A 25895-nucleotide genomic window follows, 5' to 3' on the forward strand; every position below is an offset into this window, starting at 1 on the left:
TCTGGTTGGACTGTGCTTTAGTTACTGTTTTTGGCTTACCTCCAGAGCTCAGCTGAAAAATGTGGTCATGGATATGTTGGTAGGTTGGGAGGAGGATGATGGATGATTTAACAAATTGTCCTTCACATCTATGAGCAACGTGGACAGCAGTTACATCATCAGTTAGTGTCATTTGTATGATATTTTTTAGATGGAAAACTCCAAGAATGGCCGTCAGAGCAGAAGGGATCTGAGGAGGCTGATGAAGATTTGGATGAAGAGCGGTTTGAACCAAGATCTGATGATGAGGACACGTAAGAACCTGATAGTTAAAAATTAAATATTTATGGTCACAATTAATAATACTGAAATATATAAAGGGTGTTCGGAAAGTCCCTCCACAGTGGCTGTCTTCTAAGTGTGTAACAGTCCAAAACTCAAATAGAGGAGCCACACCAACTGCCGGTGTGTCCTGCCTGGCAGTGTTTGGGGTGGCAGTTGGTGTGGCTCCCCTATTTGAGTTTTGGACTGCGCTGCAGCCTCAGCTCTGGAGCCGCCACTGTCACACACTTAGCACACAGTCACTGTGGAGGGACTTTCCGAATTCCCTATATAACCAGCACTCCTCCAAGCAGTACTATTATTTGTAACCATGTAATAATACATATAAAAGGATAGAGTGCAACCCCAGAATCCCACCATATAGAATAAAATAGACATAGAAGAGTAGAAGGCTCCAACACTGATTCATAAGCACATAATGACTCTTGTTATTAACAAGGTAAAGATCTGTTATTTTGTCATATATAGGGGAATGGCAATCTACTGCTTCACATTATTTTTATTTTTGTATTCACTACTAATTGCATTTTTAAGTTATTTGTATTTAATTGAACTTAGATAAGTCAGAGCTTCCATGTTACACCTCTCGGAGACTAATGCTAGTCAGACACGGGTCTATCCTGCTATTCAGCTGAAACCCAGAGTGTCAGGACCACGTTCCAAAATAGCCTCACTTCTGAATGAGGATGAGATTCCAATTTATCAATATACTCAATCAAAATAAGCTAATCAATATGGATCTAATGAATAAATGCATTGTGCTCTATATACATGGCAATACCAGGCCATTTGCTATAACCAACATCAAATGCGTAGTCAGATTTACAGACTTCCAGGCTAAGATGTGTACATTGGAAATCTAAATTAGTTGCTTAGGTGATGTATGAAAGTTCTGTCAGTTCCATGGAACTCTTCAAGTATGTGGTCAGTCCTCCAGTTAATTGAGATTGGTGGTATCTCTTTCAGTTCTGTTTTGCTCTATGTGCAATCGTGATGTTTTTTTGTTTTTTATAGCACTTTTGAAGAGTCAGATGATGAGCTAGAGGTCATGGAGATGATGGAAAAGGTTTTAACTCCCAGAGATGATGAATCTGATGTTAATGAAGATAACATTAATAAACAGATCATTAATGATGATTCTCCTGTGGAAAGCTCCAGTGAAAATGTGCAGAATCCAAATAAAATGGATGCATCCAGTGTAGACCAGTCTACTATGGAGGAACCAATAATCAAAGGAAATCTGCAGGACCGGCCAACAGTAGATAAGATGGCTGCAGAAAATAATCAGGTCTCAGACCAGTATGGAGAGGAGAACAGATGAGGTGGCATCTCAGCCCTGTGCTGACAATAGCTCTATTGTGTTGATATCCAAGTCTAAAAACATTGCACAGTCTCCCATTTGTTCTCAAGATTAAATACAGCAATGGGCTCAGATATTAAGCTGTGACTTCTGCACAATTAAGATGTGCATCATAGTTGTAGACAGCAAAAGTGAAAGAAACATGACAGAAACATAAGGTATTTGTTTTTTCAAGAGTAAAATAGATATCAAAAGCAACCAATCAGCTTCTACCTATCATTGTATAAAATGTACTTGATAAATGTTAGTTAGAAGCGTATTGGCTGCTTTGGGAAATTTCTCCCTTCTTTAGGAGGTTTAATTCAGCCCACGCCCCATGTCTCAGTGAGGTTAATGGTTTCTATTGAATTGATAGGCTGTATTCATGACTGTATTCAGTCCACAAAATGGTGGCCACCTCTCTGTGTAGGTGACATAGGTATATGCTGTCCAGTGGAAGCTTAAGTATGTTTTACATAATAGTCATTGCCCAATATTTGTTGCCTCCATACCACTGGAATGCCCGAGCCAGACATCATACTACATGGACATTAATGAGACTTGCTGGATTGGGTCTGAGTAGAGATGATGACTTGTCTTCACCTTTGTGAATAGGCTGCTGTGAATGACAATAATTGCCGTAACAAGAATGCTAGATAAAAACTTTTGAGAAAAAACACTGACATTTTTTGAAAACCGATATATAATGTTGGCTTATTAGATGTAAAATTTTTACTTTTATTATTGTAACATGTTCAAATGACATTGTGTGCTTATCAAGAAATATGTTTGTTCTGATTGTACTGTTGCAATGCTGTACTATTAATCATCTCACCCCTCTCCCCTTGTACCCCGAAATATTTTGATTTGATTATTTTCCTGAGTGACAGCATGTGGGGTAATTACTAAACTAATAACTTGTCATTGGGGGCGACTTCAATTGAGCGCGCTGTAAACTCCCGACTAGAGGATTTTTGCTCACACCCTTCTGAGATGCAAGCAGAAATCAGACTAAACTAGGGCTGCGATTCTGTTTTCCAGCTTATCCCATGCACTAACAGCAGCATGGCTGGCACTTAAGTCAGAGAACGCCGGTTACCGTGACTGCACACCCAGCTTAAGGTGCAGTAACCGGCATCTCTCAACTAAGTGCAGGGCACAGCGCGGTCAATTCAATAGCTCCGGGAACTCCTTCCCAGCGCTATTCAAATCACGGTGAATTGAACCATCTCTATAGTTTGTTAATGATATCCACTAACCATGATATATTTTTGGTCACGTGAGAAAAGGATGAAAAAAAAATTATATACAGGTTGAGTCTCCCATACCCAAAATGCTTGGGACCAGGGGTATTTTGGATATCTGAATATTCCGCAGTTTGGAATATTTGCATATCATAATGAAATATCTTGTGAATGGGAGCCAAATATACACACAGAATGCATTTATGTGTTATATACACCTTATACACACACAGCCTGCAGGTAATTTTATACATTATCAATCATTTTGTGGCTCAAGCAAAGATTGTGTACAGAAATGAAATTAATTTGTTTAATATACACAGCCTGAAGGTACTTTTATACAATATTTTTAATAATTTGTGCCTTAGACAAAGTTTGTGTACATTGAACCATCAAAAATTAAAGGTTTCATTATCTCAGTCATGACAAAATAATCCCGTATTTCGGAATATTTGGATATGGGATACTCAACCTGTATATATTAAGGCTACCTCCTACATTTCGGTAACATATTCCTAGTTTGATGCTTATCTCATCCCTAAATTGTTACCTAATCTTTCAGAAGTACATTGTGAGTGTCCATTCGGTTATAAAAAGCTTACAAGTCATCCTCAAGTCATGATGGTCTAACTCAATATATAAAAGAAAATTCAAGCATATTGGACTTGTTTGATTTTGTCAATGCAATATTAAAGGTGGCTTCCTTGGACTGTGCCACAACCTTGGCCAATATTGTTATTCCCAAACCAGATAAAGATCCCTCTTTGTGGGCTAATTATAGACCAATGTAAATGTTGACTTAGATATATGTTAAAATGTTGGTCCCTTTAAAGCTTCTGAAGTGTTTGACTTCAGGTGGTGTTGGGTATGTGCATTTCAAGTGTTCAATCATCTCTCTGCGCAGGTGCTAAATTAAGTTTTGGGACATTCTGATTGAATCCATCATAGACCAGACACTAAAAGAAATTATCTTGTTACTAGCTTTATCTCCTCCCTATTAAGTCTCTAAATGATTTGACTAGGACTCCGATATATCACTCTTTCTGGGTGTGCAACTTAAAAAAAAAAAAAATATTGGGGAATGTAAATTTATCACTGGTTGCTCCAATTTAAAGATTGACCCTTTTCCACTATAGAATCACTGTAACTTTGACAAAATTCTAGCAAAGGTTTTAATTCTATAATCTGATCTTAATTCTACTGGTCTGTTATCTAAAGATCCTCATGAACCAGATGGGGTGAGATTGAGAGCAGATGAGAGAAAACTGAGCTATAAGCTCTACCTGTGTGAAAATAAAATAGTTACAAGCTTGTATTGATAAGATTCCTCCAGATGTCCCTGTCTTATATTTGAGGGAGTTGTAGTGAAGAGGGAACTTTTCTTCACAGTTGGTGGAGCTGCCCTCAGCTTGCAATCCTCTGGCAGGACATTTGGAACTTAATTCTCTTTTGACCACTGATCTTTTACCTACCCCTAAGTATTTTATTCTTCCTTCAAATATCCCTTCTGCAACCCAACACCAAAATAGGCTGATCAGACATGAGCGTCCCAGCTGGAAGGCAGGTGAAGATCGGGAATCCCCGACACAAGTCTGTGATGGGTCCCCCGGATGACAGTGCCTCTGGTGAGACAGACTCCCGTAACAGGGAATGTTAAGTAAGACTCCTAGTGGCTTATGTAATAGGGGGTGAGCTTGTGCCGCTGTGGGAATTCATCCTAATGTATTTTTAAAGCAGCAATCATCTTTAAAGGCAAAACCAAGCTGGCTATCCTTTTTAAAATACAGGAGCATTTACATGAATTCCCACAGCGGCACAAGCTCGCCCCCTAGAGCCAGCCTCAAATATTACTGAAAAAAAAATTACCTAAAGAAATTAAGCAAAAATGTTCAGGTTATGTGCAGACAATCAGCGCCTGACTTCACAGGCAATGAGAATATAATGTAACTGCTGTATAGAGTGGGTGAAGCCCAGTTTTGATGATCTTTAGTATTAGTGCCAGTCTCCCCACAGCCATAACTTTACCCCCAGTGTACCCCACAGCTGAAAGAGAAATAGAACTTCATTCATCACGTGTGGCCTCTTAGGATTCATGATATATAGTCCAGGCTCTGGCACACTTACCAGATGGAATTCATGAGGAGTATCATTAGTGACCCTTCTAAATCTTGCTGGAGGGTCAGAGTGTCCTGGTTTTCATTTCAGAATTTTCTGGTACACTTTGCTGAACAAATGAGTGTTTGCACATATTTGCTGTTTCCTAATCCATGTGTGTTATCCTTTCTCTTATGGTTTCCCCAGCCTGCTTTTTTTTATTCTGACTCTTCTCCTTTCTTACTTACAGTAAATGCAATTTGATATCTTGTCACCACCTACCCATTATTTTTCTTTTAATGTTCATATTGGTTTGTCACTTTGTGTAACTATTCTGAGTACAATGAATGTTGCTTTTTTTTTTTTTTTTTTTTACTAAACTTCGAATTAAAAAATGATAAGATTAAACATTTCAGTCATGAAGCCTATCCATTCACTAAGCATAATGGCAATGGCATACTGGCTCAAAGTTAATTCATAGATTGCATTCTCAAAACTGCTGGTTCAGTCCACAAAATGGCTGCTCCATTGTGATTTCAAATTTGCCTCTGCAGATAATAACATACGCTACCCCATGCAGATGGAGTCACTGCAATAACAAGTTAATGTCAGGTATATTCTGGAAAAGTAAATCTGATATAGTAAAAATTTAATTTACGGAAAAACAAAAAAACCTTTCGTGTCTTCTATGCACATTTTAGGGGAAGAAAAGGCCACACTTCTACTTAAAAATAGGTAAAGCTGCATGAAAAAAAATAAATAAAAAATTAAGCCACATATGCTGCATAATCCAAACTTTATTTATGTTGCTGTGTCGAGACCATATCTCCTAAATTGAGAGTACGGTCGAGGATAATATAAAATCGGCTGCCGATTTAAAATAGGTCATTACATTTAGTGCACACGTGCAGCAGATAGCATTTAAAAAAAAAACAAAAACCTGACAGGATGACAATGTGCCTTTTTCCCTTCTGGATATTATACCACTCATATGATTAGCAAACAGCCTAAAAGTGCACTTAATTATTGCCAACACAATGACCGCACGTCGATCTTCCCTCAGGATAGTCCACGACTGCATTGTGTAAGGGTGACAGCAGCGTGCACCTACCTGATTACAGTCTGCTGCCAGCACAGCAACTGTTTGAAGATGGCCCGATCTATAGAAGCAGGTGATACAGTTTCAAAATAAAAAGGACAGACCTAAAGAAGGGGGCCGAATAGTTAAATGACAGGACATGCTGGGCAGAAAGGAGCAGGAGAATGAAAGGAAAACAGCGAGAGGAGGGAGGTATATTAAGCAAATAGCAGGAGAAGAGGGGTGTAAAAAGAAAATAAAGGGCAAGAGTGTCAGAGGGAGAAAGAAACAGAGGGAAAGTAGAAATGTCAAAAAGGGAGGGAGTGATGGATTGAGTATTAGCAAAAGGAGGATAGAGGAAGAGAGATGAGGAAAGAGGAAAAAAAAATAAAAAAAACCCCTGCCATTACTTTTAGTTATCATGTAAAGAAAAATTTGATTAGACAACAATAAAAACAATTATAAAGAAAATAGCAGTGGAAAAAAAAATGTTTTGTAAATGCAGGAAATTAGGGGTAAATTTACTAAAAGGTAGAATTTAATCTATTTAATATTAATCAAAATCAATCAACATCGATGTTGTGTTTATGGGGTTAAATCACACATTTACTACAGGTTGAGTCTCCCATCTCCAAATATTCCGGAATACAGAATATTCCGAAATACGGAATTTTTTTTGGGATGACTGAGATAATGAAACCTTTGATTTTTGATGGTTCAATGTACACAAACTTTGTCTAAGGCACAAATTATTACAAATATTGTATAAAATGACCCGCAGGCTGTGTGTATAAGGTGTATATAACACACAAATGTATTCTGTGTGTATATTGGGGTCCTATTCTCAAGATATTTCATTATGATATGCAATTATTCCAAAATACGGAATATTCAGTTATCCAAAATACCCCCAGTCCCAAGCATTTTGGATATGGGAGACTCAACCTGTACCAGACAATTTACAAAAATAAAATAAATTGTCTGGCAGTAAATATGTGATTTAGCCCCATAAACACCATCGATGTTGATCGATTTTCAATCGATCAAAATCAGCCTAGAGTAATTAAAACTAGTGTACATTATATATAGTTTTAAGATAAGTATTCATTAAAAAAAAAAAAAAAAGAAGGATGTCCAATCCAGCTAGTGTACACATAAAACAGGAGTTAAAGAATTAAAACAATTTGCACGCAATATATTCCCTCAAGGAAATAAAAGATGGTAACACAAAACCTGCATCCTCGCTGAAGTGAAATTAATAATAAAAAAACAAACCTCACCTTTGAGGCATTAATTACATTTAATTTACAGCAGATCAATATATACAAAAAGAGAGTTAAATAAAAAAGATTACACTTTGTCCTTGTTCCCCGAAAAAACTCAGAGTAGTTTATTATTTAAACAGTATCTCCGTAGCAGAGAGAAAATGTGCTTCAAACTCCTGGTCGGAGAATCTAGAGACGGAACTTCGTGCATTTTGCCTGATTTGTAGTCTGTTCTGTTCAGACATGGAGAGTATATGGTCCATAGTAGAAGCATAGCTGTCCTCACCATCAGCCAGGAAGCCAGTTTCATGGCCCTCATAGGGAACTACAATGTCCAGTTTGGGGCCTCCAGAGTTGTGAGCCAGAATGATAGTCCCAGCTGCCATACATTCAACCACTCCTGCATAAGAAAACATAACATGGAAACTTCAAAATAAGCAGACATATTGGGGAGTACAGCTACATCAGACTTTTATTCCAGATGATGTAAACTGGCCCCGTAAAAACGCTATTGCATGTCTGAGGCAAGGTATAGCTGAAAATGCACATCATGGAAATCATAGAAATGACACTACCAAGCCTACCAGCTTCATTAAGTATTGTGATCTGTAATACTAAATCTCATTTTGCATGTGGGCAGATTGTATTGAACCCACATTTAGTTGTAAGCATTTTCATGTGCATAAAAATAGGGATGTAGTTAGTATGCCAGCTGTTGGAAGCCCGTCCCGGGACTAAAGATAGGCGTTGAAATCCCGATAGCCGCCATCACGATTGAAAGTACACCGGGGCTTCTTAGCTGTTAGCCGCAAGGGGGAGAGGGATGATTAGGTTTAGGCACCACAGCGGAGTAAGCTCCGTACAACACACGGAGTGACTTAGCAATCAGACGATCGTTGTCCGATCGTCCTGCATGTGCTGGATCGAACATCCAGCAACCCCCCCAACTACTATAACGACCTGCATAGTGAGCAGGCTAACATGGTCAATATCGACCATGTTGGCCTGAATGCAAGGGCAATGGTCGATATCTATATTGACCATTCGTGCCCGCGTACTGACCACCGTTCGAGGGGACCAGAAACAGGACGATATTAACGATATCGTTTATATTGTCAAGTTTAATCGTACCGTATGTATGCAGCATTAGGGTTAAGCTTTGGGGGGGGGGGTTAGGGTGAGAAGAGGTGAAGGTTACTATACTTACCCGACTCGGGATATCGAGCATCGGGATGCCGCTGTCAGCATTCTGACAGTAGGCATTCTGACTGCCGATATTTCATACCCAGCCCATAAAACTAGGCATGGTCATCACAACATAGCATTTGCACTGCAAGCCTGCAGTTCTGTACTTATGTCAATAGCCCTTAAAGAGCCACATCTCAAAATATATTACCAATGTATGGAAAATTAGGTATTTATCAAGAGCTGCATATAATAAACTCAAAACCATTTTATAGAATGTATTATATAAGTGATAACTAGTTTCTTATTGGTTGCTACAGGCAACACCTCCATTTGTCAACTTTAGGTTTGATAAATCCCCTCCCTTAATGAGCAGGTACTAAATGCCCAGCAGTCACACTGAAGATGGAGCATTCAGTATATGTCTCTGGGGCTGGAGGATAAGGGGAGTGCACAGAACAATGGGGCTTTCTCCAGCTGTAGGGGGAAAATTTTTTATTCACCTAAGATGGTAGGAGTGGAAGAGGCTAAATACACTGTAGTAGACAGCAAATGGTTACAAATGGGCAGAAGGGGGATAGTGGTGTGGAGGTTGTGTGCTACATACTTTCCACTTTTAATCGCTAAAAGTGGACTTGCCCATTGACAGTAACTGAACTGACATGCCAACTATTAAATGTGCTTCTTTAGCATAGGACTATTAGCACTAGCTACCTGTCCTGCTCTCACAGAGGAAGACCACCAGGGCAGCACGATTCCTAGGACTCCTAGATTTGAAACACACAGCATTCCCTTTGACAAATGCCAGCTTTGGTGGTTACTCTATATACCATTTAGCCTAAAACAGCTGGAAAGCTCAAAGCTGCTCAACTATTTCAAACATATACCAAAGTGACCTACAAGAGATTCTTACCAATTCCAAAGTGCTCATTCCACATGGTGTGTAACCCAATGGTGGCTTCACCGAGAAGTTTCTTCAGCTCTTCAAAAGGAATATTAACTTTAAACTCCACAGGAACTCCTAATTCTGCACTGAGCTTCTTCAGCTCCGACACGCGGACTTCGTCTTGTCTGTTTCTGCACCCACCAATGAGGATGAGTTTCAGATGATCTTTTTCCTCTGGGGTCTTTTTTGCCAGCAAAGCACTAAAAGCGCGGATCTGTAGCCGGTGGTCCTTCTCCGGTCTGAACTGACCAATAGACACCACAGAGTGTCCTTTTCTCTCATGCTCCTGGTTCAGAGTAATATCCAAGAACGTCTGCACATCGCAGGGCGGATAAATAATGTTGATGCAACCACTGCATTTCCACAAATCCATGATGTGGTTGAAAGTCCACGTGGAATTGACCATGACCAGATCACTACAAGATCCAACCCAGCCATAAATCAATGCAAATAAATAGTAGTAAATCAACTTCAGTCTGCTCAGGACAGGGTTGTTGGAGATGAATGCAGAGTTGTTGAACCGAGCTCGGTGGTCCCGGACCACAGACAGCATATCCGTGCTGATAGTTGGGTAGTGCACATAGCATCCCACGCGGCAGCCCCCAAGATATTTAAACAGAGGCAATGTAAATGCATAGCCCATGGAATCTATATAAATATCCGGCACGCATTTTACCAGCGCTTCCCATCCTAAAACAATGGAGCCCAAACTCTGTCCCAGCAGGGTGAAATGAGGATAAAATCTGTCTTCTACTAGGTTACGCTTTTCCAGGAAAACAAACTTAACAGGGTACAATAACTTGATGTTAAATCTGTCAACTGCCCCATTCAGAATCTGGTCTCCGGAGGCGTCTTTGTCACCAGTGTAAACGACATATACAGCATTTTTGTACCTAGGGAACAAAAAATATAATGCATTTATTACCAGTTATTTAAATATCGCACACATGTTCTGCAGCACCTTACAGAGAATATTTGGTCATTCACATCAGTCCCTGCCTTAATTACAATCTATATTCCCTACCACATGTACACACACTAGGTTTAGTTTTTTGTTGGGGGGGCAATTAACCTACCAGTATATTTTTGGATTGTGGGAGAAAACCCACACAAGCATGGTGAGAATATACAAACTCCACACAGTTTGGGCAATGGTGGGAATTAAACCCAATTCATGTCCTATTTACAGACATAAAACTACACATTTCTGAAGTATATTTTGCCTCTGTGGACTGTAGGGATTGTGTACGGGATCCCGGCAGTCAGGATGCCGACGCTCAGAGCACAGACAGCGGCATCCCGACAATTTGGTACACTTAGGACAGCACCATTGTCTGTTATTCGAGTTGTATTTGTCACAGTCTTCTGCACAGCAAGTAACAGTGGTGGATAGTGCAAAACCAGCATGCAGCTCATACAAATACAGCTGTCTGAATTCATATAATCATAACCTAGAAGGAAGCTAGGACATTGCGGTAGAGAATGTGCAAGACAAAATATGAAGGTTGTATGAAAAAGTTACCAAAAAGAAAATTTGCAGTAAAGAATATATAAAAGTGTTCACTTTACCACCCTGCACCTGTCACAACTCATACAGTTTATCTTTCCTGCCTGGGGTGTCATTTTCTGCTCTGGTGCTTCTAGCACACTCTGATCTATATCTCAGCAGTTTGCTGCATCAGCTGAGTGTGCTAGAAGCACCAGAGAGGCGAGCGACACCCCTGGCATGAGAGAGGAATTGTGACACGTGCAGGGTGCTAGAATGAACACTAATAAAATAAGACATATTCACAATATAGGATTAGATGGAATCTATGAAATACACAGTTATCCAAAAGAAATAACATACACACCATTACACGCCAATAACATACCTGTTCTGCAGAGCTCGTAGTGCACACCAAAGCACTCTCTCCCCGCCGCCACCTGCGTTGCAGTATGGGTGGAAAAACGCCACTACTTTCTGTGGCTTGCCATCTTTGCAGAACTGCACGGAGGATTTCTTCTTCTGCACAATCCACAACCGGAGGCAGCAGAGGAGAACAGCCAAAAGCAGGGTGGTGGTGACACTGGCGACAAGTGCAGGAATGAACAACGACATCAGCAACCTTGGCAGAAATAAAAATATATTATTTAGATTAGGAATTTACCAAACTTTGGAATATGGGGCATCCAGAAGTATGAGCACAAAAACATATGCTGGTATAACACAAGTTTTATAATAGCAGAAAGACTTATCAATGGACTCTGTTTATTATCATTACCATTCTTCATCTCCTGGACACAAGTGTAGAAAGTTCTCAAGTGGGAGGATTATAGCAATTTGCAACCAATCAGGTCATCAGGATGCTCAGAGCAGCACATGTTATTTAATGAGATGAGGGAACTGACCTTGGAAGAGGCACTGACCTGTCCTCATGTGACTGTGTAAGTGAGGGAAAGGCTGTGTCATCATGTGGGGAGAGGAATAGAGGCAGGAGGGAAGCCACAGACAAAGTGGAAGGCCTGGAGTCCTCCACCAGCACTATTTAGTAATACCACATTCTGGTAAAACTACAGCAAGATACCTGGTGTCAAATGCACCTCAATAAAGAACAAAGTTCACACATCCAGCTCATTAATCTGAGAGCATGTGAGAGGGCTGTAACATTCTGCAAGTGGCCCAGATATGGTGTTATTCATCTCTGGATATGATCGTTATTTTACAACCATATTTATTGCTTTTGCCACATAATAATCATATGACTGTACAGTGTAGCACTGCAGAGCATGTGATGTGTGTGTCACCATCCAGACCTCTCCGAGGAGGTCTAAAAGCCGTATTCAATTAGCAGCGAAAAGCCGTTTTCGGCGAAAAAGTTTCGCCAGTGACGTTTCGCCAGCGGAAACTTATCCCCGTATTCAATTATGGTGACTTTTCTCCGGTGCGGGAACGCAATGCAATGTACCGTGACGAAAAGTTTTGCCTATGAATAGCTGTCTAAAAAAAGTGCAGAATTGCGGTTTTGGGGTGCAAAGGTGGGGAAACCACCCTGCACCCTTAAGACAGGTCCCCAAATTTAAACTGCGTCAAAAAAATCCTAAAAAATTTGAGAACACCCCAAAAAATTACTTTGAAAAAGGGGGCGAAAAAGTTCAAAGTTGGGGTACAAACTTAAAAACTAGCAAAACAGACTTTGGGGGGGGTCTGCAAGTATGGGGGAGGTGTTTTTTATTGCAGGTGCTTGCTGAAGGTGCTTTTTCCACGATTTTTTAAACCCCACTTTAGGAAGTTTTAAAAATGCTACCCCCCATTTTCATGTACCCCAAATTTGCTGGGACTAGTTATTTTCACAAAAAAAACCTGCTAAATGCTATTCTTCACCACTTGTGCAAAGACGCAAATTAGCAGCTGAGAGCATTTAAGGACCCCAAATAGCTTCAGCAGGGCTGTTCGGGGGCATCTACCATGATCCCCAATGTTAGTGCATCTTTTGGGGGGTGTCAGGCTGATTTCCCCAAATCTGACAGCACTTTTCGCCTGTTTGCGTTTGACCTGGTGCCGTTCTCGTCGATTCCTAATTGAATAGGGGGATAAGCGGGGACGCGCGCGATACTTTTTTGCATAGAACAACCAGCGATGTCGGCGAAAAGTCCAGCATGTGAAAAGTCCGGGACTTTTGGCGTCTAATTGAATATGCCCCTAAGTTGGTGGCGATAGGTAACGGATGAAAAATCTGGTGTCAATAGTAAAAGATTAACTTTTGTATGAAATGGTGGGAAAAAAAATATTTCTAGGAGGGAAATTATGGTTAAAATGGGAGATACAAATATTTAAAGGGTTAATCTCGAGGCCACAATAGCAGACTTAAGCCCTGATTGAGACCCACTCGCGAGCGGCTGTCCGCTCGCAAGTGGGTCGATGGTCTGCACTGCGCATGCGCACGATGGAGGGAGCTCCGTCGTGCGCGAGACGCGACGAGCGAAGGACTTTCCTTCGCTCGTAGTGTCTGATCAAAGGGGGCGTGCTGTCGATGTTGATTGACAGCACGCCCCCTTTGGTGGGCGTGCCTGCCAGACGGAGGCGTTCCCAAGGGAACGCCTACCGTCAGAAGCCGGCCCCACTGACATCACTACTGATGTCAGTGGGAGTGATTTGGGCTCTGATAGAGCCAAAATCACTCCTGGCCTTGCGGTTGAGAAACTCAACCGCAGGCTTCTGCTCGCAGTGGCGATGGTAAAGACCATCGCGACCATCATCCTGCACGCTCGTATATGCTGTGGGTGGTGATCCACAGCTATACGAGCGTCCAGGAGGACGCTCCATAGTAAAGGAGGTGGGCCCTGATTCAGAGCGTCCGGCTCTGAATCAGGGCCTTAGAGCTGAGAATTTATTATTAATCACGGTTTGCTTAGCGACACTCGGTACATGGAGGGTATAACTAATATAGAGTGTGCCAGGTGCAATTGGGAAAATATTGAAAACAAACAAAAAAGGTGCTTGGTTGATGTTTTTCACTTTTACAGTAACTGTATGTAAGAAAAGAAGACATGACAAAAACAATACATACATTATCTATCTCATATTGCACTGTTCAGATGGCTTTTCTTGCATTTGTGCTGTAGTACAATCACATATGCTCAGCCCTACAGGAATAGAAGACAATCCCTAGAGCTCTCCAGGGGGGAATTCAATTCAGCAAGATAGATGCAAATTGCATCCATTCACATAGTATGTTTTGCACCCCATAGAGATGCGCAGGATCACTTGTGATGGTGGGGTTACCATAACAGCGCAATTCACTGATGCTTTGTCATAGACAGCCTATTATAGAGCAACAGCAAAACGCCTGTCAGCATTAGTGGTGTCTGTCTCTTCATAAACCTGGAATTTTATGCAAGAATATGTGTGTAGCATCAGCGTAGCATGCAAGCTCAGATTAGTATTAAATGTACAACAGCTATCCTTTCACTGCTGTCAGGGATGGGCCAAGGCTGGCAGGACTATCACCCTTGGCTCTGTGGCCTTGGGGCACAGCAGCAGTCACCTTGCCATCGCTGTGTAGCCTGGAGGCTGGGGGCACAGGCAGGGGTGAAAGTGGTCCAGAATGGGGTTAAACTAGTTCTGCCTCCGCCATGGCTCTGTACAGTAAGTGCACAAGCTAGGCAAGAGAGTCCCACAGACAGACGCCGCACCACCTACATCAATATATAATGCGGGTGGCACTGGTGCCTGTCGTGCCGCGTCCGCCCCGCCCCCCTTAGATCCAGGGGTTCCTTGGATTTTTTTTTTTCTTTGCGGCGCAGCATACATAATGTCATGACATTGCGCGGCTGGGGGAGGGCTGAGCAGCAGAGACGCAAGGGGGGGCGGCTGAGCTGGAGAGTCACAGGGGGAGCTGAGCTGGAAAGAACATTGGGGACATCGGAACCATGAGTATAGGTGGAGCTGGAGGTTTCTGGGTAAGTGAAGGCTCCAGCAGTTCATTAAAATCTAGAACAAGTAGGGGTGAAGACTGCTGAGAATCCTGCTGACCTCTCGATTGGCACCCGAGCTTCGGGTGTCTCCCTGATGGTTGATGTGTGAGACTGTGGTCTCGTTGTCCTATTGTACCTTTACTGATCTGCCCAGAATCTAGAATGTTGTTCGGTAGTAGGGCTTCCTATGCCATCCACTGGCCCTGGAAGATGTGGTAAAAGTCCGCTTCCTGGATATTGTCAACCAATGACAGTAAGTCTGGGCGATAGGTCCCACACTTTAGCCCTTCCTCTAGGGAATCCACCCACTGTTCTAAGGCCTTAGACATCCAAGCCAAAGACTGGACGGAGTACGTCGGCAGCAGTTGAAAAAAACGGACATTAGCAAACTCTATTTTACTATCTGTAGAGTCCTTAAGAGAGGCCACGTTAGGAATAGGGAGAGTGATTGACTTTATCAGTTTTGCAATAAAAACATCTGTTGGTGAGGCAATTCCCATTGTTCTTGGTCAGCAGCAGGATGTGGCTAAAACATCAAAATGCGTTTGGAGACCTGAAAACGCTTACTGGGTCGAGCCCATACTTCACCAGGAGAACTTCTAGCAGAGCAGAGGAAGGGAAGGAAATAAGCTTCTTTTTACGTTTGAAGAAAGCCGCCTCCTGTGGAGGGGTACTGTGAATCTTTGATAAGAAGGTGGATTTGACTGCAGCTATCAAAGCTTCCACATTTACTTATTAGGAGAATCATCGCCTTGACTCTGGGTCTGAATCCTGTGGAAAGTCTTCATCTACTAATGATAAAACTTCTGAACCTGATTAATACCCTGACTGTAAAGGAGTAGATATCGGGTGTTTAGAAGGTCTCTGGGTGGCTGCAGGCTCTGGCAAATGCTGTAAACAGGAGGAGACCTGTACTAGGCTCTGCACTGATTGGGATAAATCCTGTATCCAAAGGGGTTCAATCTAAGATAGCTGAACAGATACTGGTATAAAGGAGTGGTCTGTGGGAGGAACCCAACATGGGAAGGCCTGGAGCAAGCCAACTGCTTAGCCAGCTCCAACATGGCCTGGCATAGGTTGGATGCCCATGCTGTTCACACAGTGGGTCCGCTGCTGGGGAGACCGGATGCTGCACCCTTGTCAAGCACTGTCCACAAAGGCCTCCATCATCCTGCACTGAACTGTACAATTTGTTCTGGCAAATTCTGCAGGAACTGGCTCTCGGCAGAGAAGCGCCCCCCTCATGAGTAGACTTACAGGAGTTCTCCTTGGATATCATAACTGCACGTGACAATTATTAGGGGGAAATAATCAAGTCCGGCCAGTGTAAGTGTAAGGGACGAAACGCATAGAGGATTTCGTGACAGTGACCCTCCCCAGCTGGGAATTTTGAGATATGCATTCTTAAAGATTATTGATTGTAATTGCAGTTTTACCTAGTTTTTATATGTTGTATGTAATAAATGTTTATGATATTGCACCATGAGAGTGCTTTTTCGCTCTCTGTGTTTATATGTTGTATGTAATAAATGTTTATGATATTGCACCATGAGAGTGCCTTTTCTCTCTCTGTGTTTATATGTTGTATGTAATAAATGTTTATGATATTGCACCATGAGAGTGGTTTTTCTCTCTCTCTGTGTTTATATATTGTATGAACTCACAAACAAACACAGGGCTATGATGGACTAGCACCTTTTGAGTGATTATTTTGAAGTGGAGAACTTGGTCACAGAGATTAAAGGAGCTATTGGTTATATGCATTTGACAACCTATGAGGTGCGCACATTTTATTATTATTTTCACACTCCATATAATCATATGATTATTACACTATGAGGCGCTGTGTTCACACCTTTTGTTTTTCATAACCACTTGGGAGTTTACAACAACAATCCTTTTGGAGAACACCTAGCGGCCACCATACCTTGGGAAGTGTATTCGTGGAAGTACTTGCCATTATATCTATTTGGACATTCAGAAATCTAGGTTTTAGTACCCTTGTGACACATACAGTGCGATTTAGCAATTGTAACAGTGATATGCTGATAGAAAAAATGTACCAAGCTACGAAACTTGCAGTCAATTGCGCTCCTCTGGGGTACAGGGATTCCCAAAGTACAGGAAAATTCCAAGAAACCCTTGTCCTTAATAATATTCCAAAGTCCTCTTAAAAAACCTTCTCAACCTCTTTGGATAAAATACTTCTTCAAACGGATAAATATATGTGTTCTTCCTCAAAAACAAGGTATATTCACAGTATAGTGAAGCATAGTTTATTCAAATTTGCTACAATAAAAATATATAAAACATTCTATCAAAATAGCAGCGTACCAGAATGTGTGGAGTGTAGAACAGCACAGACCCAAGTTGGCATAAAGTTGGGGTATTAACAGTCGCCTCCCGGGTATTAGGTCTCTGTGGTCCCCCTGGTTATGTGTCCAAAGTATTCTGTCCCCACACAATGTCACCTGGTATGGTCTGCTTCTTTTCTGAACTCACCAACGAGTTTCTGCTCCCATAGAGCCCTTATCAAGGTGTGAGTTCTATGCTGGCCGTCTCTCATATATATATATATATTATATATATATATATAAACCTATACACATACCTCATTGGTTCCTTACATGTCTTACCTAATTAACGTTTTAAACTTCAATACTCATCTTCCTGATATGACATTATAATTTACCTCTATCTGTTAATTCATATACAGATACTTTCTTGTCAATATATCAAAAAACGGCCACAATTTATAAAATACCGGCGTGCATTCCATCTCGTGGAAAGCATGCTACTTCCGGTTCCGGGCTATAGATTACTAGCTCATATCTGCGTGCGTTCCAGTTCCGGTCTGTGGACAACCAGCTCAATTCAGCGTGCGTTCCATCACGTGGAACGCAAGCTCTTTACGATTCCAGTCTCCCAGTACCATGCGCCCATCCGGAAAAATATAACAGCATCCAAGCGGAAATACCTCCGCAAGCAACAGGTCACATTTTCCTAAAATTTCTTAGGAGGGTGGAAGTTTCTTAACCTCCGTCCACACAGTGTAACCCAATCTTACTCCCCAGCATTTTTATACAGTCTCCAAAGGTTCCACCTACATCATCAGCAGTGGGTGGTCTCCCCGATAGTATGTAGGGGCATGTCCTCCAACATCAACCCACATACAGTACTAGGATATTAGGAATACAGTACTGAGATGTATAAATAAATACATAAATATCCAGTAAAATATTAAAAACATAAATAACAATAAAAATGGTACCAATAAAACATACTCTCATGAAAACCATTTGAGTTCAAAATCCAAATTTAACCCTTTGGGAGCCAAAGAACCCATCTCATAGATCCACCTCATCTCTGTTTGGGCAAGGGTTTGATCAACTCTTTTCTTTCGCCAATGGTTTTGAACGGTTTGTATACCTATGACATATTTTAATGATCTACAACATCTATTGTGGCTATCCTTAAAATGATTAGATAGTGAGTGATTTTCCACTCCATTTCTTATATTGCGAAGATGTTCGGCCCATCTATCTTTTAAAGGCCTGGACGTACGCCCAATATACTGTAAATCGCATTCGCATTCTATTAAATAGATGCAATTTTTTGTATTGCATGTAATAAAATCATTTATACGGTGGACCTTATTATTCGTAGATTTAAATTCTTCTATCTTACTCGGTTGATTAATACGATTACGACACATTGGGATAGGCCACATCTAAAAAAAATTAATTCTCCCCGATTTTTTGGGTGGGATAGCACTTTTTACTATTTTATTTTTTAGATTCTTCGCTCTCCTATATACAAACTGTGGTTTATGTGGAATTACTAAATTTAATAAAGGATCTCTTGTAAGGAGGTGCCAATGTTTCCTAATTACACTCTCCATGTCCTTACATTGTTTACTATATGTAGAGATAAATGGTAAACCAATTTCATTATATTTTATATTTTTTTCAATCGGTTTTAACAATTCTGTTCTTTCTATATTAGTTAAATTAGAAATATAGGTATTCAATATTTCTTGTTCGTATCCTTTCGATAACAATTTTTTCTTTAACTCATCTGCTTGATTTTTGAATACCATAACATCTGTGCAATTTCTGCGAACTCTCCTAATTTGTCCTTTTGGCACGTTTTTAATCCACACTGGATGGTGATTACTTTTAGTTGATAAATAGGAGTTACTATCAGTGGGTTTAAAATACGATTTCGTTTTTAATGATCCCTCTTCAATATACAGGGTCAAATCCAAAAAATTCACTTCTTTCTTACTAATTTGGAATGTAAGGTTAATATTGAAATCATTATCATTCAATTTTTTTACAAAAATGTCCCAACTCTAAATCACTTCCCTCCCAAATAAATGTCTTCGATAAAACGGTACATCTTAATATTTTTAAAAAATCATTGTTGGTCCATACATTTAGGTCCTCCCATCGACCCATAAATATGTTCGCATATGAAGGGGCAAATCTTGTGCCCATTGCAGTTCCTTTGCATTGTTTTTAAAATTTACCATTGTACCAAAAAAAAAATTATTATTCAAAATGAAATCAATACCATCTAAAATAAATTTGAATCTTTTTTTCTTCTAAATAGCTTCTCTCTAAATAATTTTCCACAGCCTTAATACCTTTTGAATGTTCTATTACGGTATATAAACTGCTAACATCAGCAGTAATCAAAATAAAACTCTATTCCCATGTGATCTGATTTAATTTATCCAACACATCCATAGTGTCTCTAATATACAATTTCACCTTCATTACCTCTGGTTGGAGGAAATGATCAATGAAATGTGATAAATTTGCTGTGATACAGCCTGTTCCAGCCACTATAGGCCGTCCAGGGGGGTTATTTTGATCTTTATGGATTTTCGGAAGTATGTAGAAGACCGGTAGACTTGGATCCTCTACATTCAAATATTGTTGTTCTTTATCTGTGATTCCGCCTTCCAGTTTATATCTAGTTAACAGATTTTTTCAATCCGTTCACTAGGATTGCTCCGCAACATAACATAAGTCTGTTTATCCTCTAATTGCCGTAACACTTCTTTCTCATAAATCTCCTTGTCCATAATAATAATAATACCCCTCCCCCCTTATCTGCTGGTTTAATTACAATTTCATTATTTTGACTAAGATTGTAGATTGCACCTCTTTCCTTTTTATTTAAATTCTGTAATTTATCCCATTTTGTATCAATTTTCTCCATATCTGCTATAACTGCTTTATTAAAACTTTCCACAAAACACCCACGACTAAAGGTGGGGTTAAACGTGGATTTTGGTCTAAAGGGGTCCCTATTTAATGTGGTCTCTCCTTTCTGGCTAAGGAAATATCTTTTCAATGACAACTTCCTGGTAAACTTTTGGATACCCAAGAATGTCTCAAATTTATTAAGTTTATTATCTGGAGCAAATTTTAGTCCTTTTTTCAGGACTATACTCTCTTCATCCTAGAGTATATATTTGCTTAAATTAAAGATTTTTGTTTCTATAGCTTTCATTTTATTTATTTCTTTATTCGTTGCATCCTTATTTTGCTTTCTGGAGAAACCCTCTCCTCCTTTTTTTATTTTTCTTTTGAAAACTAAAACTTCTGGATCTCCTCCTGCTCCCTCCTAAAAAATCCTCATTATTAAAAGTTTCAAATCTATTCCTAGTACTGATCGGATAGCGGCCATCCATTTCTGAATTTATATGCCACTCATCTTTAATTAAAAATTCATTTCTCCTCGGTATTCTCCTAGTATTTTCCCAACGATCATTATCTCTTATCTTTCTATTATTAAAGTTCTGTCTGTACAGTTTTTCATACCTTGAAAGTTGTTTTGATCTATTCCTATCTTTATAATCTGATGTGTGTTGATGTCTCCTTCTATATCTTATCTGATTGTTCTCTCTTCTATCTGTCCTTGGGCTAAATTCACATGAGCACAATGAATCTTCCCTTAATTTGTTTTTTTCCACTTCAGGGTTATCTATCCAAATATCTCCAACCTCGTTTTGGTTTTTATTAATATTTCCCTCCTTTTCTACGTTGTCTCTTCTATATTTTCTTTTTTTTTCTTAAAATCATATCTATCTTTCTCTTTTCTGACTAACCTTACTTCCATCTCCCTCTCCAGTTTCATATAGTCTTCCATTTCCCTAACCGGTGTTAACATATTCGTATAGGTTTCTATCTCTTTTTCTAAATTCACTTTCCTCTCCTGGACTATTAACTCCATAAGGGAGAAAGAACAATTTGGAACGCACGCTGAATTGAGCTGGTTGTCCACAGACTGGAACTGGAAGGAGACCGGAGCCGGAAGTAGCATGCGTTCCATGTAATGGAACGCACGCAGATATGAGCTAGCCATCTATATCCCGGAACCAGAAGTAGCGTGCGTTCCACGAGATGGAATGCACGCCGGTATTTTATAAATTGTGGCCATTTTTTTATATATTGACAAGAAAGTATCTGCATATGAATTAACAGATAGAGGTAAATTATAATGTCATATCAGGAAGATGAGTATTGAAGTTTAAAACGTTAATTAGGTAAGACATGTAAGGAACCAATGAGGTATGTGTGTGTGTATATATATATTTTATTTATTTAGGGGTGAGCGGGTTCGGTTTTACTCGGATCTTTTATTGGCCATTGCCTATCATGTGTTTTGGGTAGGCAATATAAACCGAGTAAAACCGAGCCTGCACATCCCTAATATATATATATATATATATATATATATATATATATATATATATATATATATATATATATATATAGAGGTCAGCATAGAACTCACACCTTGATAAAGGCTCTATGGGAGCAGAAACGCGTTGGTGAGTTCAGAAAAGAAGCAGACCATACCAGGTGACATTGTGTGGGAACAGAGTACTTTGGACACATAACCAGGGGGACCACAGAGACCTAATACCTGGGAGATGACTGTTAGTACCCCAACTTTTTTGCCAACTTGGGTGTGTGCTGTTCTAAACCCCACACATTCTGGTACGCTGCTATTTTGATGGAATGTTTTATATATTTTTATTGTATCAAATTTGAATAAACTATGCTTCACTATACTGTGAATATACCTTCTTTTTGATGAAGAACACATATTTATCCATTTGAAGAAGTATTTTATCCAAAGAGGTTGAGAAGGTTTTAGAAGAGGACTTTGGAATATTATTAAGGACAAGGGATTCTTGGAATTTTCCTGTACTTTGGGAATCCCTGTAGGAGCGCAACTGACTGCAAGTTTCGTACCTTGGTACATTTTTTCTGGTTTATAGAGGGTGTTGGTGACCATCCTCGTGGTCAGTGCAGCACTATTTGTAGTGGAGCGCAAGTTTTTAATATTTGTATATTTTACAGTGATATGCTGATACTATGAGACATTTGATAAACTGTCATTTATAAAAGCTACAACACAGCCTAAAGCAGAGGTTCCCAAAACGTGGTCCTTTTAGAGTTATCCATGGTTGAGCACAGGTGATTAAATCAAATTGACTGAGGTACTAATTAAATAACCTGTGGTCAAGCATGGATATCCTAAAAACCTGGACTGTTAAGGTGCCGTGAGGACAGAGTTTGGGAACCTCTGGCCTAAGGTGTTTGGGTAATAAGTCTATAATAGGCTGAATTTTATAGCAAGATACAGTGCAAATCATCTGGCTTTTTTCTTTTAATTATTTTATAAGTAGTATTACACTCATGAAGATTAATGATGCTCAATAACAAATAAAACTTCTAATATAACGATATACATTTCACTAGTTGGATTAAAGCTGGGTACATACTTGACCAACCGATCAATTGATTGGCAAGTGCATTCACACTTACTATCGTCCAGTCAACATTTGCGACCAGCAGTCCATTTGAATATGCCCGCCCACTTGTGACCTCATTCACTGGCTTCTGTGGGCAACATATTGTGCTGTCGGCGGGTCGTTCGTAGAGACAGCCAGATGAAACGCTATATCTGTTAGATATATCATCGGCTGTGGTGCAGGGCCGATCACATAGGTCTGTAAATGACGACGCACAGAGACATATCGGGTGTACACTCCTGCCGATGCACTATCGATATATTGTTTGTCACTCGAACAAACTATATATCTTTCAGGTTTGTACCCAGCATTACTGTGTTACATAACAACTTTATAACTTAATACACTGATTCATATAGACATCAGATACACTGTTGCTAATAAGTGTGCTTAAATTCAAACTCAGGCCTGTATTCAATTTGGAGCAAAAAGCAGAGATCTGCGAAAAAGTTTCGCCGATGACGTCATTTCGCCAGGCAGAAAAGTATCACCGTATTCAATTTCAAAGACTTTCCGCCTAGGCGGAAAGTCAATGCAATGTAATAGGCGAAAAAGTTTTGCCTATGAATAGCAGGCGGAAAAAAGTGCGGGAACCCCCGGGCAGCCTTAAGACAGTCCCCCAAAGGTAAACTGCGTCAACATTTTTTTTAAAAAGACTTAAGAACACCCCAAAAAAGGACTTTCATTTTGGGGGCGAAAAAAAAAGTTGGGGGACAAAGTTAAAAACTAGCAAAATAGACTCCAGGGGGGGTCCCCAAGTATGGCCCAGGTGTTTTTTGGATTGCAGGTGCTTGCAGCAGGTGGATTTTTCACGATTTTTTAAACCCCACTTTAGGAACTTTTAAATATGCTACCCCTCATTTTCAAGTACCCCAAATTTGCTGGGATTAGTTACTTTCAACAAAAAAAATGCTAAATGCTATTCTTCACCACTATATAGCACCTATTGAGACCATTTAAAGTGGCCAAATACTTTCAGCAGGGCTATTCGGGGGTACCAATAGTGAAGCCCCATGTCAGTGCATCTTTTGGAGGGTGTCAGGCTGATTTCCCCAAATCTGACAGGACTTTTCACCTGTTTCAGTTTTGCCGGGTGCCGTTTTCGCGTCCTTTCAAATTGAATATGGGGATAAGCGGGGACACGCGCGATACTTTTTTTTGCCTGCAAAACACGCAATGTAGGCGAAAAGTCCAGCAAGCGAAAAAAGTATCGGGGGTGCGAAACATATTGAATACGGGCCTCAATATCAAAGCCCAACTCACATGGTAATATGGCGATGAGGAACTTAATTGAATACTGAATCTTGATGCTATGAGGGTGAATCAATTCAGCGTGATGCTGAATAGTCTCAGGAAGGAGTTCCCGGAGCTATTCAATTCACTTCGCTGATAAGTCCGAGTAGAACCACTTAAGTCGGATAATGCCAGTTACCGCGCCTTAAGCTGGGTGCTTAGTCACACTAACCAGCATTCTTTGACTAAAGCGCCGGTCACAAGGCTGTTAATGCCACGCTAAGCCGGAAAACAGCATCGCGGCCGGCACTTAAGTCGAATTTCTGCTTGCACCTCAGGAGGGTGCGAGAAGAAATCCTGTAGTCAGACTAAACAGCGCAGTGAATTGAATAGCTCCGGGAGCTCCTTCCTGGGTATATTCACTGATCTGATAACTCAACAACTTACTAAAGGATATAACTTCACAATATTAAGACAATACATTTATTAATAGGCATCTATTCATCTAAGCGGTCTAAATTTATGACGCATTATAATATCTATGGAAAAACACTAACAGAATATTGTGATTCTTTAGAACTAATTGAACTAGCCAGAAGACATAGGTTTTTGTGACAGTGCACAGCCTCATTTTAGTTTACATTTCTTTACTATTCGCTGTAATTTAGCTTCATTTTAATGTATACCATCCCTAATGATGCATTTATTAATGTAGAATAATAATGTGTTACATTTTATTTCATATTTTTGCAAGACGGTGGTGGGCTCCCGTAAAAGGACTATCTGCTTCTACTCCAGGAAATGGAAGGTACATGATATATAGTATTAGTGATGGAATAAAGGGAGCATATCCTGCAGGGAATAGAAGGTACATGATATATAGTACTAGTGATGGAATAAAGGGACACATCCTGCAGGGAATAGAAGGTACATGGTGATATATAGTATTAGTGATGGAATAAAGGGAGCACATCCTGCAGGGAATAGAAGGTACATGATATATAGTACTAGTGATGGAATAAAGGGACACATCCTGCAGGGAATAGAAGGTACATGATATATAGTATTAGTGATGGAATAAAGGGAGCACATCCTGCAGGGAACAGAAGGTACATGATATATAGTATTAGTGATGGAATAAAGGGACACATCCTGCAGGGAACAGAAGGTACATGATATATAGTACTAGTGATGGAATAAAGGGGACACATCCTGCAGGGAATAGAAGGTACATGATATATAGTACTAGTGATGGAATAAAGGGACACATCCTGCAGGGAATAGAAGGTACATGGTGATATATAGTATTAGTGATGGAATAAAGGGGGCACATCCTGCAGGGAATAGAAGGTACATGATATATAGTACTAGTGATGGAATATAAGGACACATCCTGCAGGGAATAGAAGGTACATGATATATAGTACTAGTGATGGAATAAAGGGACACATCCTGCAGGCAATAGAAGGTACATGGTGATATATGCTGCTATAGATATTATTTCACGCCAATTGTTGTTCTAACTAAAAGAAACATCCCAGACACCACAGTACAGCGTCTCTCTCTCTCCAGCATGGGATTTGTCAGCCAGTGTGGAACTAATCGCCTTTTCAGCCTGTACACTACGCTAGCAGCGCCGCCCGGATACGTAGCTCACGCCGGGGCCGTAATAATAATGATAATGCTGATAGCAGAGCCATCCTCACCTCAGCAAGGAGCACATACACAGCACCCCGGCCATGTCGGAATGACAGTCTGATTCAGTCACTGTGGTGCCTGCTACACGTCACAACAAAGGCCAGACACAGACAGCACGGATCGCCCGCTGATTGGCTAGTTGTGCCGCACGACGCAATGACGTAACACGGATACAAGCTTCCCGGCAGCATCCGAACG

The 25895-nt window shown here is 40.3% G+C and overlaps 2 protein-coding genes across 2 annotated transcripts in view; one reads left to right on the plus strand and one right to left on the minus strand.

Annotated features, from left to right (window-relative positions):
• LOC148527271 (serine/threonine-protein kinase Nek5-like) overlaps positions 1-5347 on the plus strand; it is a 76887-nt gene extending 71540 nt beyond the window's left edge. The window contains 3 exon segments of the mRNA XM_088469090.1: positions 191-293; positions 1336-1618; positions 1620-5347. Of these exon segments, the coding sequence (XP_088325216.1) occupies positions 191-293; positions 1336-1618; positions 1620-1736 (503 nt within the window). The 3' untranslated portion in view covers positions 1737-5347.
• Positions 5348-5784: 437 nt separating this feature from the next.
• On the minus strand, positions 5785-25858 carry ALG11 (ALG11 alpha-1,2-mannosyltransferase). The gene is made up of 4 exons (XM_088469232.1): positions 25706-25858; positions 11347-11580; positions 9440-10365; positions 5785-7741 (listed from the first exon to the last, which is right to left on the minus strand). The coding sequence occupies exons 1-4, from the start codon at positions 25738-25740 to the stop codon at positions 7470-7472; spliced, it is 1467 nt and encodes a 488-aa protein (XP_088325358.1). The 5' UTR covers positions 25741-25858; the 3' UTR covers positions 5785-7469.
• Positions 25859-25895: the final 37 nt, after the last annotated feature.

The sequence above is a fragment of the Taudactylus pleione genome, unplaced genomic scaffold (genome assembly GCF_031769625.1).
Source record: "Taudactylus pleione unplaced genomic scaffold, aTauple2 ptg000089l, whole genome shotgun sequence".
Lineage (NCBI taxonomy): Eukaryota > Metazoa > Chordata > Amphibia > Anura > Myobatrachidae > Taudactylus > Taudactylus pleione.

Excerpts from the sequence above, each read along its gene's own strand:
- ALG11 (XM_088469232.1), bottom strand. The coding sequence starts at position 25,740 with ATGGCCGGGGTGCTGTGTATGTGCTCCTTGCTGAG. Across the intron at positions 10,366-11,346 it reads CTACGAGCTCTGCAGAACAG|GTACAAAAATGCTGTATATG; the intron begins GTATGTTATTGG and ends TTTGTTCCCTAG. Across the intron at positions 7,742-9,439 it reads GAATGAGCACTTTGGAATTG|GAGTGGTTGAATGTATGGCA; the intron begins GTAAGAATCTCT and ends TTTCTTATGCAG.